At 44.0% G+C, this 19,238-nt stretch overlaps 1 protein-coding gene across 1 annotated transcript in view; it reads left to right on the top strand.

Moving 5' to 3' along the window:
- LOC137430032 (ephrin type-A receptor 3) overlaps positions 1 to 19,238 on the top strand; it is a 493,848-nt gene that overhangs the window by 339,348 nt on the left and 135,262 nt on the right. The window contains exons 9-11 of the mRNA XM_078780089.1: positions 4,765 to 4,889; positions 13,308 to 13,470; positions 14,461 to 14,566. Coding sequence (XP_078636215.1) covers positions 4,765 to 4,889; positions 13,308 to 13,470; positions 14,461 to 14,566 — 394 coding nt within the window. The remainder of the gene's footprint in view (positions 1 to 4,764; positions 4,890 to 13,307; positions 13,471 to 14,460; positions 14,567 to 19,238) is intronic.

Below are 19,238 nucleotides of genomic sequence, written 5' to 3'. Positions count from 1 at the left end.
GAATACTTTCTGAATGCGCACTATATGTGGGCTATGTGGGTCCGTTAAAGCAAAAGTCGATGAAAACAATCCACACTCACTGCATGAGTTGAAAAATAACATCACATGAGAAATCCGATTCAAACTGGCTCCAGTTCTCAGCCGAGTCATCGACAACTTCTGTGTCTATGAGGCAGTGTCATCCAGAAGCACGCTGCTTGGATTGAGCAATTCATCAACGACTAATGATATCACTGCTGGATCACAGCAGGATCCTGGCTTGCTGAAGAATTTATTTTGCGATAATAAACAACATTTTTACTAATCCCTTGTATTACTAGACAAAAACAAACATCAGCCAATAAAAAAAAAATATTGTAGTTAATTAAAAAGTTGCACATCATTTTGGACCACGCTGTATACAGTGCCTATTAGTCTATGAAAACACCCCCTTCATGGAGTCTACACCCCCTTTCAAAATTTTCACCTTTTTGTCCCCCGTCGCACCGCGGAGCGAAAGGGGGACTCTGGTTTTCCCTTCCGTCCGTGTGTGCGTCCGTCCGTCCGTCCGTGCGTGCGGACGTGCGTGCGGATGTGCGTGCGTGCGTAAGCGAAGGGCCGAATTCTAATCTGGTGTGTGGGTGCAAGTAGGCATATGGAAGAACGCTATTGAAAATTAGGTCGCCACGTCAAAATCCAAGATGGCTATCACCATATCTAAACCTTGTGAGCGTGATATCTTGAAAAGTAAATGTCTGAACCTTGTGAGCGGAATATCTTGAAAAGTAAATGAACTACTAACTTCTAATCTGGTGTGTGGGTGTATCTACGCATAAGGAAGAACGCTATTGAAAATTGGGTCGCCACGTCGAAATTCAAGATGGCCGCCACCAAATATATGTCTGAACGTTTTGAGCGAAATATCTTGAAAAATAAACGAACTACTAACTTCTAATCTGGTGTGTGGGTGTATCTACGCATAAGGAAGAACGCTATTGAAAATTGGGTCGCCACGTCGAAATTCAAGATGGCCGCCACCAAATATATGTCTGAACGTTTTGAGCGAAATATCTTGAAAAATAAACGAACTACTAACTTCTAATCTGGTGTGTGGGTGTATCTACGCATAAGGAAGAACGCTATTGAAAATCGGGTCTCCACGTCAAAATCCAAGATGGCCGCCTTGCGTCTTCCACTTTGTCAACTCACATCACTTCACCGACGGGGGGACCTAGGCGTAACGCTTGTTTGCCTTATAACCAGGTATTAAATTGCATTCAATCAGATTTTTCCCACCTTTATTTACACATGATAACCTCCAACTTCCAAGTGAAAAACAAATTCTACAAATTTCAGAAAATTATTAAAAATACAAAACTCGTATATCTTGGTTGGATAAGTGTCCCCCCCCCCCCCCCTCCGTATAATAGCAATTGTAAGTTAGTACAGGTGTAACCAATCATTTTCAAAATCACACACCAAGTTAATGGCCTCTGTAGCGATTCTGATTATTACTCCCGCCAGGGAGTAATGCATTCACTCGTGTCCGTGTGTGTGTGTGTGTGTGTGTGTGTGTGTGTGTGTGTGTGTGTGTGTGTGTGTGTGTGTGTGTGTGTGTGTGTGTTCGTGTGTTTGTGAACAAGATATCTGGAAATGTTCTGAACGGATTTGGATGAAAGTTGGTGGGATGATTGCCCTTGGGATAAGGAAGAATTGATTAGTTTTTGGTGAAGGTCAGGATATTATTCTGGATCCAGGAATTTTTTTTTGAAAAATATTTGGGAAAGATTTTTTCTGTTTTACTGCATTAAAGCTTTTATTCTTATTCTTAAATGATGTTTTTCTCCTCTAATTCCGAGATATATCAAAATTAATTCTCTGACAATTAGGGCTTACTTTCTTTTTCATTTATTGTTTTGGGGAGAGGGGATGTTAAACAAAACGTATTATTCCAACTAAACCCACGGCGGGAGTATGCGCTCTACTGAGTGGCGTTCTAGTTTCAGAATAAAATCAGCTGTTCCTGTAGGTTTCCTCTGCTGAGTAGTGCATTTCACAGCAAAAGTTCAACCATGAGCACCAAGGAGCTTTCAAAAGACCTCCGGGATAAAGTTGTGGAAAGGTACAGATCAGAGGATGGGTATAAAAATATTTCAAAGGCCTTGAATGTCTCTTGGAGCCTGGTGTTGGCTTAGCGGTTAGGGTGCTGGCTTGGGATCCCAGAATCCTGGGTTTGAATCCCGGTTGATCGCTGAATTAACACCAGGGTGGTTGACTCAGCCTGTCATCCTTCCGAGGTTTGCAAATTGAGTACCAGTTCATGGGTAATTCCCTATGTGTCGCAAGAGGTGACTAACAGGGTTGGTGGCTGAAAGGGCATCCGGCCATAAAACATTGCTTCAAAAAGGGGACCATGGTGCCCATAAAAGGCCAACTCCTGCTATGCGGGGAAAAAGGCCTCCAAAGGTGGTTCTTGAATGTCTCTTGGAGCACAGTCGCAACAATGATTCAGAAGTGTAAGGTGCATGGTACCACCAAGCCCCTGCCAAGATCAAGCGGTCCCTACAAACTGGATGACCAAGCAAGGAGGAGACTGATCAGAGAGGCCACCAGGAGGCCAATGGCAACTTTGAAAGAGCTACAGGCCTTTATGGCAAAGACTTGTCACTGTGAGCATGCGACAACAATATCCCAAGCACTCCACAAGTCTGGCATGTTCAGTGGGGTGGGAAGAAGGAAGCCATTACTCAAAAACGCCCACCTTGAGTCCCGTTTGAGGTATGCAAAAATACACTCCGGGGTTTCAGAAGCCATGTGGCAAACAATTTTGTGGTCCGACGAAACCAAGATGGAACTTTTTGGCCTAAATGCAAAACGTTACGTTTAGCGCAAACCCAACACAGGTACACATCACATCACCAAAGAACACCATCCCTACTGTGAAGCATGGTGGCAGCAGCATCATGTTATGGCGATGTTTCTCATCAGCAGGGACGGGGGTCAGGAGCGTTGAGAGTAGTGGTCAGGGGGGGGGGGGGGGGGTCGCCGCCTTAGGAACTGAGCTTCTCTTGTAATTGTTTTTAAACAGTACAGTGAAACCCCCCATCCGCTCATTCTTATTTCCTCATTGTTACATTTCAACCCAGAAGCTGATTTTGCTTTAGTTATGAACTCGTTGCTACTCTAAATTAGGATCTTCATCAAATAAAGTTCCCTAAAAAGTTATAAAAGAGAGAAAGTGTGGGGTTGGGGCCCCGAGGTTGTTTGCCTCGTTTGTTTGCTGGCTCTGGACGCCCCTGACTGGGGAACTTGTCAAGATAGTAGGGAAAATAGATGGAGCAAAATACAGAAAAATCCTAGAGGAAAACCTGATGGCCTCTGCAAGAAACCTGAAATTGGGACGGAAGTTCATCTTTCAGCATGACAACGACCCGAAGCACACAGCCAAAGCTACGCTGCTGTTGCTAAGGAACAAAAAGATGAATGTCCTTGAGTGGCCCAGTCAGAGCCCCGACCTAAATCCAAACGAAAATCTGTGGTATGACTTGAAGATTGCTGTCCATCAATGCTCCACACTTTACTTGATTGAGCTTGAACCGTTTTGTACAGAAGAATGGGCAAATATTGCACTGTAATGTGAAAAGATAAAATGAAAAATCATTTTGCTTGGAAGCTAAAGTTACTGAAAGAGAATAATTTGTGACAGCTGATTGAGATGAAGAATATGCCATATTTGGGAGAAGACCAAGGAACAGGATTTTGGCAAAATCTGGTAAATTTCATGCTCAATTTAGTGAAGTTCTCATCTTTCTTCTGCTTTTTTCTCATGTCCTTTAAAGGTAGAGATTTCCTCAAGAGGTTAAACTTCTGGACTCTTCCATTTACAGACACACTGCTTCGGTTCCGACACAAGTTTGAGTTTTCCACCCCAACACCCCTTCTCCCTTTCACCTCACTCTCTGCTCCTCCGACGTTTTTCATGCCCAAGAGTGGCCTTCCACTACTTCAGCCACAAAGCTCTTTTCTTCCACTTTAGATTCACAAAGAAGCAAAGCCGGAGGTGAACAAAGCATGAATTGAGTTTCGAAGTGATCACGTAAGACCACAGGTCTACCAATAAAGCAAACAAACCAGGTGAATACAGTCTAGCAGCAAAGTCGAGAATGGAGTGAGCTATATTCTACATTGCCACAAGGTTAATGCTTTTGAGACAACCGCAATGAAAGATTATTCAGCTGAACATGTGTGAATGTGTCACCTGAATTTAGCTCAAATTTTACTTATCTGAATGCAGTCAAATGCTCAGAGTCGAGTACGTAATAGCCATGGCTATCTTAATTACAGGTAGTAGGAACTTTTCTGACCTGTCTGTTCTTGACCTGAGTTCCCAGTAGAGTTGCCTTCAACTAAAGCTCTCCTGCCGATGCCAGCAGAAAGCACTGCATCATTGAACACACCTGCACTTTTGAGAGTATGTTAATGTGGCTGCCTCATTTTTGATCATGCAGAAGTAAAATATTACATGATATATTTCACAAGAGTGTTGGTTTTAGGTTTTAAAGGTTTGAAACAAACCCTTTGGGGGTTTTAAAGTGAAACCCTAACCCCTTTGGGCCAATGCTTTAGCCATGTAGACTCTGCAGATACCTTAAATTGACGTGAATGTTGAGTTTAATTGGACTGTCCATGGGCATGCCAAAATGCATTTCCTTCTGTCTTTGTTTCCTTGGAGTTGAGAAAGCTGTGGATTTAAAGAGGGATCCTAATTGTGGTGGTGTGCTGCAGAGTTCGGGCAAGTGACCAACATCCACCAGGAAAGCGTTGCCAAGGATTCGCTCGGTCTCTCGTGGACCGCGCCCGAGCATGACATCGGCACCATTTTGGAGTACGAAATCACATTCAGCGAAAAGGTGTTTGATTTTTGCTTACACACTATGACCACAGATGTGCACGGCGTTTGATGAGATTGTAAAATAGATATGCAAGACACGACACTCCTAGTTTTAAATTTCATGCTCTGTCGGGTTTGAATCACAAGAAGCAAGTTATGAATTGGCTCGCATGACCTTTTCTCCATGACATTATTTTGTTACACCGTTTCCCCCCCCCCCCCCCCCCCCCCTTGGTTCCCCTGCCTTGCATTTGTAAAGTTGTCATTTGATTACAAGACACGTTGCAATTGGACTGTTAATAACAGCTTCATTTTGAATGATTCTGGTCCAAATGCCAATCGCAAAGGCCAAGGATTTAGATAAATGGAGGTAAACATGGAGAATCCGAAAAAGAAGTTTAGTATAGTTAGGTTTTCTTATCTTCTAAATACAACAATTTATGATTACTTGTCTGCTTTTGCTGAATAATGTTTCCCAATTGCACAATTAATATTGAATCCCAATTTATAACATGGAGCACATGACACAAATGATTCATTCTCAATGAAGGAAAGATAATCATTCACAGATCACGAATCTCCTTCCATCTATAGAACCACCTTTAGAGGCCATTTTTCCCCGGAGAGCAGGGGTTGGCCTTTTTCGGGCACCTTGGTCCCTTTTTTGAAGCAATGTTTTATGGCCGGATGCCCTTTTTCCTGCCAACCCTGTTAGTCGCCTCTTGCGACACACAGGGAATTACCAGTGAGCTGGTACTCAATTTGCCGACCTTGGAAGGATGACAGGCTGAGTCAACCCCCCTGGTGTTAATTCAGCGATCGACCGGGATTCGAACCCAGGATCCTATGATCCCAAGCCGGCACCCTAACCGCTAAGCCAACACAAGGCCTCTATACTTCATAAATATTTCATTGACCTTCCTACCTTTCCTCCACTTCATTCCCGATACCATAATTAATGAAATCAACAGAACATATGCTAACTGTCATGGGAAGCAAGGAGAAGCTGACATTTTGGGTGTAACCCTCCCTCGGAACACAAAAATGGGTTCCAACGAAGGCAGAACACCTGATACTAGTGGGGGGGCCTATGTACTCAATTTCAAGTTCGTGTGCAGTTCATGTTAATTTTGGCGAACCTCTATAAATGTATTCTACTGGGTCCTACTAATCGGAAAAATGATGTCGCCATTTTTTTCTGTTGACCTTTAGTGACCTTGACTCAAGGTCAAAGTTCAAACGTCATTACAGTGACCATACTTCATTCAAAGTATATCGACCTTGGTACCAAAATGTGCCAAATTTCACAAGGAACATTGATTATGACATTTATTTTGTCATTTGCCCTCTCAGATGTTTGAAATATGCAAATTAATAAGCAAATGACCTAATTTGAGAAGGAAAATATGCATAATTAACATATAGTCTTCACCATACACGTAAATCCTATCACTTCGCATCATTCTTGAATGCCAATCATTAGTTACCATCTCAAATGTGTTCTGCTGGATCCTAAACTGGAAAAATATGTTGCTTATTGTTTTTGTTGACATGTTCTTGATATTAACTGACCTTTGACATGTACTTGACTTTACTTACCTTGACCCAAGGTGAAATGTCAAATGTCATTTTAACCATGTGATACGATCAAGCAAAATAAGTCGGATGTCTCGAATATTGATTTTTGGATTCAAGTTCCCATTGCTTTTCTTTATACTGTTCATTCATCATGCTCATTTGCTCATGTTGGTTGGGTTTTTAGCCATTGTTAGTATTTTTAACATTTAATTTGTTGCCTAAAAAAACCAAAATTGATTCTGGCAGATGTCAAATCACTTTGCTTCTTCGCGTCACATGGTTAAAATGACATTTGACATTTCACCTTGGGTCAAGGTAAGTAAAGTGAAGTACATGTCAAAGGTCCGTTAATATCAAGAACATGTCAACAGAAAAGAATAAGCAACATATTTTTGTTCCCCGTCGCACCGCGGAGCGAAAGGGGGACTATGGTTTTCCCCTCCGTCCGTGTGTGCGTCCGTCCGTGCGTGCGTCCATCCGTGCGTGCGTCCATCCGTGCGTGCGGACGTGCGTGCGTGCGTGCGTAAGCAAAGGACCGAATTCTAATTTGGTGTGTGGGTGCAACTAGGCATAAGGAAGAAGGCTATTGAAAATTGGGTCGCCACGTCAAAATCCAAATGGCCGCCACCATGTATGTCTGAACCTTGTGAGCGGAATATCTTGGAAAATAAGCGAAGTACCAACTTCTAATCTGGTGTGTGGGTGTATCTGGGCATAAGGAAGAACGCTATTGAAAATTTTGTCGCCACGTCAAAATCCAAGATGGCCGCCTTGCGTCTTCCACTTTGTCAACTCACATCACTTCACCGATGGGGCACCGAGGCGTAACGCTTGTTCCAGTTTAGGATCCAGCAGAACACATTTGAGATGGTAACTAATGATTGGCATTCAATAATAATGCGAAGTGATAGGATTTACGTGTATGGTGAAGACTATATGTTAATTATGCATATTTTTTCTCTAATTAGGTCATTTGCTTATTAATTTGCATATTGCAAACATCTGAGAGGGCAAATGACAAAACAAATGTCATAATCAATGTTCCTTGTGAAATTTGCCACATTTTGGTACCAAGGTCGACATACTTTGAATGAAGTATGGTCACTGTAATGACGTTTGAACTTTGACCTTGAGTCAAGGTCAATAAAGGTCAACAGAAAAAAATGGCGACATCATTTTTCCGATTAGTAGGACCCAGTAGAATACATTTATAGTAGTTGCCCAAAATTAACATGGAGAATACATTTATAGTGGTTGCCCAAAATTAACATACAACAACAACAACAACAACATGCATTTTAAGGCCATTTTCCCTGCTAGAGTGGGGGTTAGCCTTGCGGTTCCCATGACAATCTTCTACATTTTGCCCTATTTTCTGCATCTCTCCTTGTTAACCCTCTTGCCCGCAATTCTTCTTCCACTATCTTCAGCCAAGTCTTTCTCGGTCTTCCCCGTCCTCTACTTCCTTGTACATTCATTTCCATCACTCTTCTAAACCAGTCACTTTCATCCTTCCTCAACACATGACCAAACCATCGCAACCTGTTTCTCTTCACAGCATCCATCACAGGCTCTATTCCCATCATCTTTCGCAATTCATCATTTGTCTTCCTCTCTCTGAACGATACTCCACACATCCACTGAACCATTCGCATTTCCCCCCTTTCCAGCCTTCGTTGCTGTTCTACATTCATGGCCCATGTCTCGCTCCCATAAATCATAACACTTCTCACACATGCAGCATACACCTTTCCCTTCAGCTTCAACGACACTCCCCTCCTCATCAGCATGCCACTCAGTTCCCGAAACTTCTTCCATGCACATCTCACTCTGGCAACCGTTGCCGAGTCTGATCCACCTTCTCCATTCAGCATGTCTCCGAGGTAGCAAAATGTTTTCACACCTTCCAGCTTCATGCTGTCTCCAAGATCCAACTCAACATTTCCTCCATCTGCAGCTCCCTCTGTGCACACCTTGCATTTGAATGTAGCTTCAACTGTCATCATGCCACCTGGTTGGGTGTGGGTTCCTCTCTCACCAGTCATGGCACCTCAGCAAAGGACTTCTGTGACTCACTGCGATTGACACATCTGTCAATTTCCCGACCCGGATCTCAGCCAATGGAGTATCTTCTCTTCTAGACTTGGTCATGACAAACTTCCCTGCTAATGTCTGCTGCTCTTCTTCTGCTCCAATCGGTTCTTCTGATCATGTGCTTGTCAAAGTGGACATCTCTCTGGCCATTCTCAGAGAGCCTCCTCAGCGTCGACGAGTCTGGCATTTCACTCAGGCCGACTGGGACGGTCTTCAAGCAGCCATCAAATGTCTGGATTGGTCTCCCATCTCTACTGCCTCTGACATCAATTCTTCCTGGGAATTCTTCCCAAGCAAACTGCTCTCTCTCATGCACAGATTTATCCCATCTCGTCTTCAGTTGTCTTACCCTTCCTCCCGTCCATTGTACACTGAATCTTGTGGTGAGGCAGTTGCCCTGAAACAACTTGCCTTTGCCTCTTGGAAGGCTAATCCAACTGAAGGCAATCTCAGTTCCTTCCACCAAGGTCGGAACAAGTGTGTGTCTACCCTCAGGAGTGCCAGGAAGCACTATCTCTCCTCACTCAAGAATGAACTCTCAAACCTGTCTCCTTCCTCCAAATCCTGGTGGTGTCTGGTCAAATCCGTTTCTGGTGTTTGTTCCCCCACCATCCCCTCCCTTACCTCAAATGGCCACACAGTTGACATCGCACGTGACAAAGCCGAATGCCTCAACTCTGTGTTTGCCTCAAAACCTTTAGTCCCAAACCCATCCCTCTCTGTTCCCACCTTTCCCAGTCGAACCCAACTGCTCCTGGACTCGGTGTCCTTCTCTCCTGACAAGGTGGAGGAGTTTTTGTCTCACCTCGACTCTGATTCTGCAACTGGACCAGACGGCATCAGCCCACGGGTCCTAAAATCCTGCTCTGCCGCTCTATCTCACCCTCTCTCTGTTCTTTTCACCCTATCTTTTGCTCAAGGTCATCTGCCAGCATCCTGGAAATCAGCTAACATTACTGCTTTACACAAAAAAGGTGCAAAAACAGATCCTTGCAACTACAGACCAATCAGCCTGCTCCCAATTATCAGCAAAGTCATGGAATCCATCATTGCTTCGGATATGAAATCTTTCCTCTTCTCCAATGGCTTGATCTCTGATCATCAATTTGGTTTCAGACCAGGTCACTCTACTCTGGACATGCTGCTTCTGCTGTCTCAACAATGGATGGAGGTCCTCAATGCCAAACAGGAAATCAGAGCTGTCTCCCTTGACATATCACGTGCCTTCAATACGGTCTGGCACCCAGCTCTGCTCACCAAACTCTCCTCCTATGGTATCCATGGAAATCTCCATGCATGGCTTGCGGACTTCCTCTCTGGTCGTAGTCAACGTGTGGCCCTGAATGGATTTCTCTCATCTCCCCTTCCTGTTCAGGCTGGAGTTCCCCAAGGCAGTGTGCTGGGCCCTGTGCTTTTTCTGGTCTTTATCAATGATCTCTCCGACTCTCTGGAAAATCCTCTGTATCTCTTTGCTGATGACTCCACTCTCTGCCGCTCCATTCCTCTTCCCTCAGATCGGCAGTCTGCAGCCTCCTCACTCTCTGAAGACCTGGACAAAATCACAGACTGGTCAAACAAGTGGAACATGTCTTTCAATCCTGACAAATCTCACACTCTTACTATGTCTCTCCGAAAAGATCGACTGGACAACCCTCCCATCTACTTTCTCAACAATCCTCTCCAAGAAGTTTTGTCGCTCAAGCTTTTGGGTCTCACTATGTGCCATGATCTTTCTTGGGAAAACCACATTTCCAAGCTGGCCTCCAAAGCCAGTCGGCGACTCGGCATCCTCCGTCGTGCGAAGTCCTTCCTAGGCACACCTGAGCTCCTCACCACATACAAGGCTTTCATCCGCAGCTCAATGGAATACTGTTCTCCCCTATGGGCTGGTGCTCCTGCCTCACACCTAGCTCGGCTTCACGCTGTTGAAACCAAAGCTTTCAGAATCATTGGAATCTCCCGCGATGAAGCTATCTCTGAGGGCCTTTCACTCACTCACCGCAGGCAGGTAGGTGGTCTTTCTGTCTTCTACCGACTCCTCTCCGGCCTTGCTCCCCCAGCTCTCTCTGTGCTCTGTCCCCCAAATATTCCTGCAGGTCGCACAAGATCTGCCAGCAACCCTCTGATGGTTAAACTGCCGAAATCTCGGCTCTCTGCTCACCTTCACTCTTTCATTCCTCCTTTCTCCCGCCTCTGGAACAAACTCCCACACTCCCTTCAATCCCACTCATCCCTCCAGGTCTTTAAAACAGCTGTTCACCACCATCTTTTATCTTCCCCCATCCAAAACCTTGATCTTTTCTACCCCCACTAATTCACCCCAGATCCACCTTGTTTGAAATTCCACCTCTTTCCTGGAAGTCCTGACAGTGTCCATATGTTTTATACCTCTCCCACCCCCACCCCCTTCCCATGCCTCCCCCCCAAAGCCCTCTCCCTCCCACAGATCTCTCCATGTCTCCATGTCTCTCGGTCCCTGCTCTCAAATGTTGTGTGTTTTGTGTTTGTGTCCTTCCCCCTCAAATGTGTTTGTGTTCTTCCCCCTCTCTCCCCATCTTGTCTACCGCTCCCGATGTTATTTGTTTTATGTGTCGGTTTGTCTTTCTGTGTGATTAATGTTCGCTCTTTCACGAGCCTCGATCTTGTATACAAAAAAAAAAAAAAAAAAAAAAAAAAAAAAAGGTTAATGACCCTCTCAGACCACTACATTTTTGATGACCCCACTCAGCGCACAGCGCACATTGAATGGAGTTCACTCCGACACCCTTCCTGCACACAGCACATGGCCACTTCCCAGTTCTTTCCACCTCACCACATGCTTTACCACTTGCCATCACCTTTGTCTTTCCTATATTCACCTTCAGACCTTTTGTCTCCATACATTCCTTCCACTTGTTCATCTTTTCCTTCAGTCCATCCATACTTTCCGCAATCAACACCACATCATCTGCATAAAACAACTCCCACGGTAAACCCTCCTTTACGTTCTGAGCCAGCACCTCCATCACAGCGACAAATAGTAGTGGACTTAGTACCGACCCCTGATGCACTCCCACCTTCACCTCAAACTCACCACTGTTCCCATCCTTCGTCCTTACGGCTGTGCGTGCTCTTTTGTACATTGCCATCACTACTCTGATCAACCATTCCTCCACTTCTAACTTCCTCAATGCCCATGTCAATACTTCACGTGGAACCCTATCGAATGCTTTCTCCAGATCAACAAACCCAAGAAACAACTTCTTCCTCCTCTCCATGTACCTCTCCTGCAACTGCCTCACAATAAAGAGCGCGTGTCTGTCGTTCCTCTTCCTGGCATAAATCCAAACTGCATTTCGTCGATCTTCACCTTCTTCCTTATCCTCCTCTCCAACACCCTTTCCAATACCTTCATTCCATGCTCCAATAACTTTGTCGCTCCGTACGAGCCACACTCCAGAGGGTCACCTTTCCCCTTGTATAGAGGGACGAGGGTACTCAGTTCCCAATCCATTGGAATGCGGCCCTCTTTCACCACCAGATTACAGATCTTTGTCATTCTCTTCACACCGCAACTTCCTGCTGCCTTCAACATATCTCCCACAACTCCCGTCGGCCTTCCTGCTTTTCTACTCTTCATTGCTTTTATCGCTTCCTCAACTTCCTTCTCGGTTATCTTCTCTGCTGGTCCTAAAACTGGGTTACTCTCTATGTTTCCATCCCATTCATTCTCTGTATTCAACAGCATTTCCATATATCTTTTCCATCTTCCTTCAATTCCATCTGGGTCCACAACGATTTGTCCCACTTCATCCTTCAAGCAACTGACCCCCATCACATCACACCTCTCTTTCGCTATCTGCTTTGCAATCCTGAATACCGCTCTCTGACCCTCTTCCAAATCCAAGCGTTCTCCGAACATTTTCCTACATGCCTCCTGCGCCTTTGCTACCTCTTTCTTTGCAGCCTTCCTGGCTGCCTTATAACTTTCGTGCTCTGCTTTTTCTGCTCCCGTACCCTTCGCCTTCTGCCACTCCTTGAACTTCTTCTTCTTCTCATCAATCCTCTTTCCAACTCCAAAGAGAACCCAAAATTAACATGAATGAATGAATGAATGATCGTTTTAAGGCCAAAATTAACATGTAGAATACATTTATAGTGGTTGCCCAAAATTAACATGAACTGCACACGAACTTGAAATTGAGTACATCGCCTCCCCCCCCCCCCCCCCCCCCCCCCACTATATGTTAGGTTCTCTTTGCTTCACATCGCAATTGTTGTTTTGTATGCAATCTGTGGCTGCTGGTTGCATCATTTTTCTGGAAGCGTGGTTGTGCCGTTGATGCAGCACCCCAATTACCAGTGAGCGGGTACTCAATTTGCCGACCTCGGAAGGATGAAAGGCTGAGTCAACCCCCCTGGTGTTAATCCAACGATCGATTGGGATTCAAACTCAGGATCCTAGGATGCTAATCCGCACCCTAACCGCTAAGCCAACACCATTGTCTCACATAGCAGTTAGCATACTTCAATCAACGTTCTGTTGATTCCATTCATTGTTTTCCTTGTCTGCCGACACCGATCTACAATGCACGAGCAGAACTAGTTATTTATTATACCCAATCCCATAAACCCACTATTATCACCCTCACTTATTCACTGCAGTGTAAGAATGATTCTCTCAAATTCTGGTAATGTGTTTTCTTCATGCATGAAAATTCTGCTTTTCATGTAAAGTGTTGCATTTCGTATGAGAGGCATTTTTTCAGTTGCATTAACCTTTCAGGTCCAGAAGAAAGTCAGTTACACAACTGTGAAGTCAAAGTGGACCAGCGTGACGCTGACAGGCCTCAAACCAGCGACGATGTACTCCGTGCAGATTCGCGCCAGGACGGCTGCAGGACTCGGCCCTTTCAGCACCGCCTTCCACTTCCAAACCTCTGAGCAGTGTGAGCCCCACTTTTTATAGGCATCCTCACAATTTGTACCTCTCCATGCCAGATAATTAGAAATGCACAAAGTGTAGTGAACGATGAACCATTGATTAATATTGGTAAGCACTTTTTAATTTGGAATAACTACTTTTCTGATCATTTCCGGTCTCATACAAGTTAGTTCAGAGGTTCATGCAGTCCATATATGAAAACGTCTTGGTGGATGGAAGGAGTATGATCTTTGACTTTATACCAAAGTCAAACATACTCATATGTACCGATTCTGAAAACAGACAGTCTTTCACGCTCATTAATTGAACCACCTTTAGAGGTCATTTTTCCCCGCAGAGCAGGGGTTGGCCTTTTTCGGGCACCATGGTCCCCTTTTTGAAGCAATGTTTTACAGCCGGATGCCCTTCCTGCCGCCAACCCTGTTAGTCGCCTCTTGCGACACACAGGGAATTACCGGTGAGCTGGTACTCAATTTGCCGACCTTGGAAGGATGACAGGCTGAGTCAACCCCCCTGGTGTTAATTCAGCGATCGACCGGGATTACAAACCCAGGATCCTAGGATCCCAAGCCGGCACCCTAACGGCTAAGCCAACACCTGGCTCTCATGCTCATTAACTATTGAACTCATTTCTTTAAAATGGTTTTCATTCATTCTTTCATTCATATACTCATTCCATTAGGATGTCGGTAAGTTCCAAACAAATTGTGTTGTTCCTGTGAAAGATACCATTCACAGTTCCTTGAGTGCAAGCGAGTACCACTTGAAACATCTTCCAATGAATGGTGTACTCCATTGTACAACGCATAGGCTGCACACCATTGAAGGAGCATGTCCAATCCACGAACTAGCAGCACAAATAGTGATGGTTATGCCATTGCGTTATATTACTATGCTTCACAGAAATAGGACAGCCTGCATCAATGGCAATAAGAGGATAATCTTATAGGTATAATTATGGTAACATGAGATCTGTCTGTCTCTATTTAAACAGCACTTGACCTGATGGGAGAGCAAAGCCAGAACACAATCGTGTGGCTGTCCATTGTGACAGGTCTTATTGTGTTGATCCTTATCGTGTTTTTCCTGCTCAAAGGCAGGTGAGGAAATATTATCTTCTTCTTTCTCCTAATGCATACACCTTTGTTTTTGCACAGCAAATACAGCTCGTTTTCACCTTTAAACTACAGGAGATATAATGGGAAAGTCCAGCGTTAACTGCAATCACAACATCTGCCTTCTTTTGTAATACGACGGAAGTTGGAGTTGGATCAGAACTTTTGTGTGCCAATGGAAGATAACAATTTAGTGGGACTTTGTCTTTATAAAGCGAGTAACTGAGAATCCTAATGACGCGTTTCTAGCTGAAAATCAAGATGGCTGTTAGTGGGATAATAAAAAGATAGGAGCAGTACATCATCAAGAACTGGGAATAACATGGTTATTATGAGCAATCCACAAAGGAGACTCCTTAGGAATCACAGAACTGAAGAAATTCTGTCGAACAAATTGAACAAGTACGAGTAGGACAAAACACATGTCTAAACTAGAGCGGCACTCGGTAGAGTGCACACCTCCGCCAGGCTGAACAGTTTACGGTTTGTATCCCACTGAAAGGCCAGAAATGCATCTGGACCTGAACCAAAATCGAATCGGCTTGTTCTTGTCACCTGTCCAACTCATCCACCAAGGATGTCATAATTTGTCCGCAACTTTTTGAAATATTGTACTATATATCGTTTTTGGCCAGATCTCTCATTTGTGAAGAATGACTTTCAAAACTCTATTATCTGGATCCAGATCTTCACCAAAATCGAATCAATTCGTCCTTGTCACAACTTTTTGAGATACCTTGCCTGAAGACAGACAGCAGACAAACAATGGTGAAAACATAGCCTCCGTGCACCTTCGGTGGCGGAAGGAGGTAATTGTGTGAATGAAAAGTTTACAGATGATTGGCGGCATAGAACTGTAATGGTTGTTGGTTGTGTATATGCAAGCTGAGTTGCTAACAACGGTCCTGCTCAAACTTGCAACGCTTTATTCCCCCTAGTATTGGAATAGCAAAGAGATAAAGAGTATAGGTTTATTTATTTTCAACCATTTATTTGATTTATGGGCTGGCAGGATAGCTTAGAGGGAGGTGAACTCTTCTCTGAGCTGTCTGGCTTAGGTGTGAATCTCGACCAAGCAGATGTGTGCCATCTGATGCAGATGTGTGCAGATGTGTGCCATCATTAGATGTGCCCCACCTCCCCCCCTCCCCCCTTTCCCATGCCTCCTCCCCCCAAGCCCTGTGCCTCCCACAGATCTCCCGATGTCCCTGCTCTCGAATGTTGTACTTGTGTGCTTCCCTCTCTCTCCCCATCTTGTCTCCCGCTCCCTTTATCATATGTTTTATGTGTCAGTTTGTTATTTTGTCATTAATGTTAGCTCTTACACGAGTCTCGATCTTGTACACAAAAAAATAATAAAAATCCCTCGAATGGATGGTAAACTGCATGTCCCGTCCAGCAATAATTAATTGGTGGATGTTAAAGATCCTATGGTGTCGGCGAGGTATCACGTGCACCCTGGCTAAATTATAAATTTCTGCTTTGACTACCACTGGGAAAGCAAAGGCAAACCACCTCGTGTAATCCTTGCCTTGGGGGCTGCTTTGGCTTCAGTGCACTAGAAAGAAAAAAAAAAATTCGATTTTCATAACACGTCAGTGTCATTTCATACTTTGTTTCGCCTTCTTGTTGTAATCAGGCATATTGTTGCAACATCCCACCTTCGGGTAAAGTGCACCTTCGGTTGTGGATCCTGGTCTACTGATTCTAGTCCGCAGGCATCCCAAGTAATGTTGGGATGCCCAAATAATGCAACATTATTGTCCTCAAACCAACAATCGTGTGTGTGCCTCTCACCATCAATAAGGAATGAGTATGGAAAGGTGTGTAGACCGTGCGCACGCTCGTCGAGATTTAAATTATGCTTCATCTCTCCCAATATATTTAGTAATATAGTGTACATCTTCTGATCATATTTCATAAAACGCAGTGCGCAAGCTTCATTTCAAACTTTTAGTTTTGCCTATATTGCCTAGTCAGTATATAACAACTTTAGGAAGAAGCAGCTGTTATTAAACTACACTGTTTGTGCTGTTATGAAAAGGTAATTATTTTTATATTGACTTCTCATGTATCATCAGCTCAATAGTGTCCGACTCTGAATCTGGGACCTGAAGTGGGAGAAATATAAACAATGTGCAAGCATAACCAGCGATTTATTTGCATATTATGTATACAGAAATCAAAAGGAGCAAAATTGTTTCCCCTCTGTCACATTCTTACAACTCAAATGTCCGAAACATCTCCGCGTCCTTCCTCCACCCTCCGAACAGATCTTTCCTCTATATCTTCCCAAACTCCATTGATAATTCTATAAAGTCTAGATAGTAGCCCAGTTAGAAATACCAAGGGATGCAGACCCGCCTTTAGAGGCCATTTTTCCCTGCAGAGCAGGGGTTGACCTTTTCCGGGCACCTTGGTCCCCTTTTTGAAGCAATGTTTTACGGCCGGATGCCCTTCCTGCCGCCAACCCTGTTAGTCGCCTCTTGCGACACATGGAATTACCAGTGAACTGGTACTCAATTAGCCGACCTCGGAAGGATGACAGGCTGAGTCAACCCACCTGGTGTTAATTCAGCTATCGACCATGATTTGAACCTAGGATCCTAGGATCCCAAGCCGCACCCTAACCGCTAATCCAACACCAGGCTTCGGGAAATACCAAGGGATGCCTCCTCTTTTATTGATTCTTCCCACCACCAAACTGTCAGACACCTTGTTTGATTGCCAAGAAGGAAGCTAAAACTTCTGTCAATGTGCAAACCAAGCAGACAATGCAGCATCCTTCAAGGTGAATGTTCATACTCGTACCTATTTATGTGTGTATCACTCCTCACACGACCATAGTAAAGTAGGCTTTCAGGCCACTACCGTAGCCATAGAGACTATGCCAAAGGATAAAACAGACCATGGATAATTCTAAGTTGAGAAAATGCAGAGATGAAATATTTTGTGTATACAAACTCTAGGCCGAGGAAGAGAGAGGCGGCAAAGGGGATAATGGCAATGTTCTGACAGCGTAGTAGTAGAGCAGCAGATGGATGCAACATGCAAGGAAATGAGAATATAGTACAGGAGGAAACTTGCAAACATAAGGTATGGTTATGTCGGGTGAATGGCAGAATAAAAATTCCCAACAAGTAATGCAGAATAACATGAGATTGTGGTGTACTACCAACATGGAAGAATGAGTGCATTTTGAATATGAGAGAGAGAGAGAGAGAGAGAGAGAGAGAAAGAGAAAGAGAAAGAGAAAGAGAAAGAGAAAGGATAGAGGGCCAATAAAAGGAAAGAGAGGTCACAAACCTGTCTGCAATATGAGAAAAACATTAACGAGAGTTGCCAAATATGATGAGGGCTTTCTAGGTTATATAATTCTGTAGATAGAGGAGTGAAGCAGAGACGCCACCCCAGAAGGGAGAGCAGTATTCCAAAGAACTAATGACAAAGGCCTTGTCGGCTTTGAGCAGTTCTGAATTTTGAGGAATGAATTGTAATAAAGGAGGATGCTCAGTCTATGGCTGGATTTGGAAGTCAACTTTGCTATATGGTCATCCCAGGAAAAGGTCATGGCTGATTGTGAAGCCCAGAAGATCAAGAGGTTGAGTGGCTTCCAGTGGACGCACCATGGAAATAGATAGGCGGTCTCGTTTGACAATCACTCTGGAGCAACAAGGTGAGACTGTGACATTTTCTGAGATTGAAAGACATCTTCAATTTGTAAGACCAGCATATAATCAATTCCAGATCAACAGAGAGTGACACAGCTGCTACTGGGTACTGTACAATAGAATGCAGTCCTTTGCAAAAGGAAAAATAGGGTTTTACAGAGCATGGAAGAGGTCACTTATGTAAATCAGCACCAGACTAGACTTGGTATGCTGCCTTGGGGCATTTCAGCCTCCATTGAGAAAAGAGGGGGAAATATTCCATTGATAGTAACGGTTTGATTGTAGATGTTGAGGAAGTCAGAACGCCATGCGTGAAGACAGCCCCTGTATGCCTGGCAAGCAGTGAGATGCCATACTTTGTTGAATGCCAGATTTGGCCAGCCAGATGGTCCTGACCTCTTGGCTGAGATGTTAGGCCTTGTGTGTGTGTGTGTGTGTGTGTGTGTGTGTGTGTGTGTGTGTGTGTGTGTGTGTGTGTGTGTGTGTGTGTGTGTGTGTGTGTGTGTGTGTGTGTGTGTGTGTGTGTTATAAATAACTGTTTGAAAATTTGAATTACAGTTTGATCCAGAGGTAAGTGGGGTGCACATACTGGGTGGTGGACTTGTTATATTTAAGGTAAGATGTGCATGATTTGATGTATTATTATATAATAGAATGTGAGGAGAGTTATAAATACAGGGTGTTTATAAAGGTGTTTATAAAGGTGTTTAATAAGGTTTTAATAAGGTGTAATAAGGTGTTTAAGGTGTTTAATTTTAATAAGGTAAGGGTGTTTTAATAAGGTGTTTAATAAGGTGTTTAATAAGGTTTAATAAGGTGTTTATAAAGTCCCTATCTATTTCAGTGAAATAATGGTTTTTATTGATTTTTATTGCAGAACCCCATGAAGGTGAAGCTGCAAGAACGTGTTATGGTGGTTGTGGTGTGATCGTGAACGTGTGATGGTGGTGTGATGGTGGAAGAACATGTGATGGTGGTTGTAGTGT

Source organism: Myxine glutinosa, chromosome 6 (genome assembly GCF_964187855.1).
Source record: "Myxine glutinosa chromosome 6, kmMyxGlut1.1, whole genome shotgun sequence".
In the NCBI taxonomy this organism is placed as follows: domain Eukaryota; kingdom Metazoa; phylum Chordata; class Myxini; order Myxiniformes; family Myxinidae; genus Myxine; species Myxine glutinosa.
This window is presented reverse-complemented; position numbering and strand designations above follow the sequence as displayed.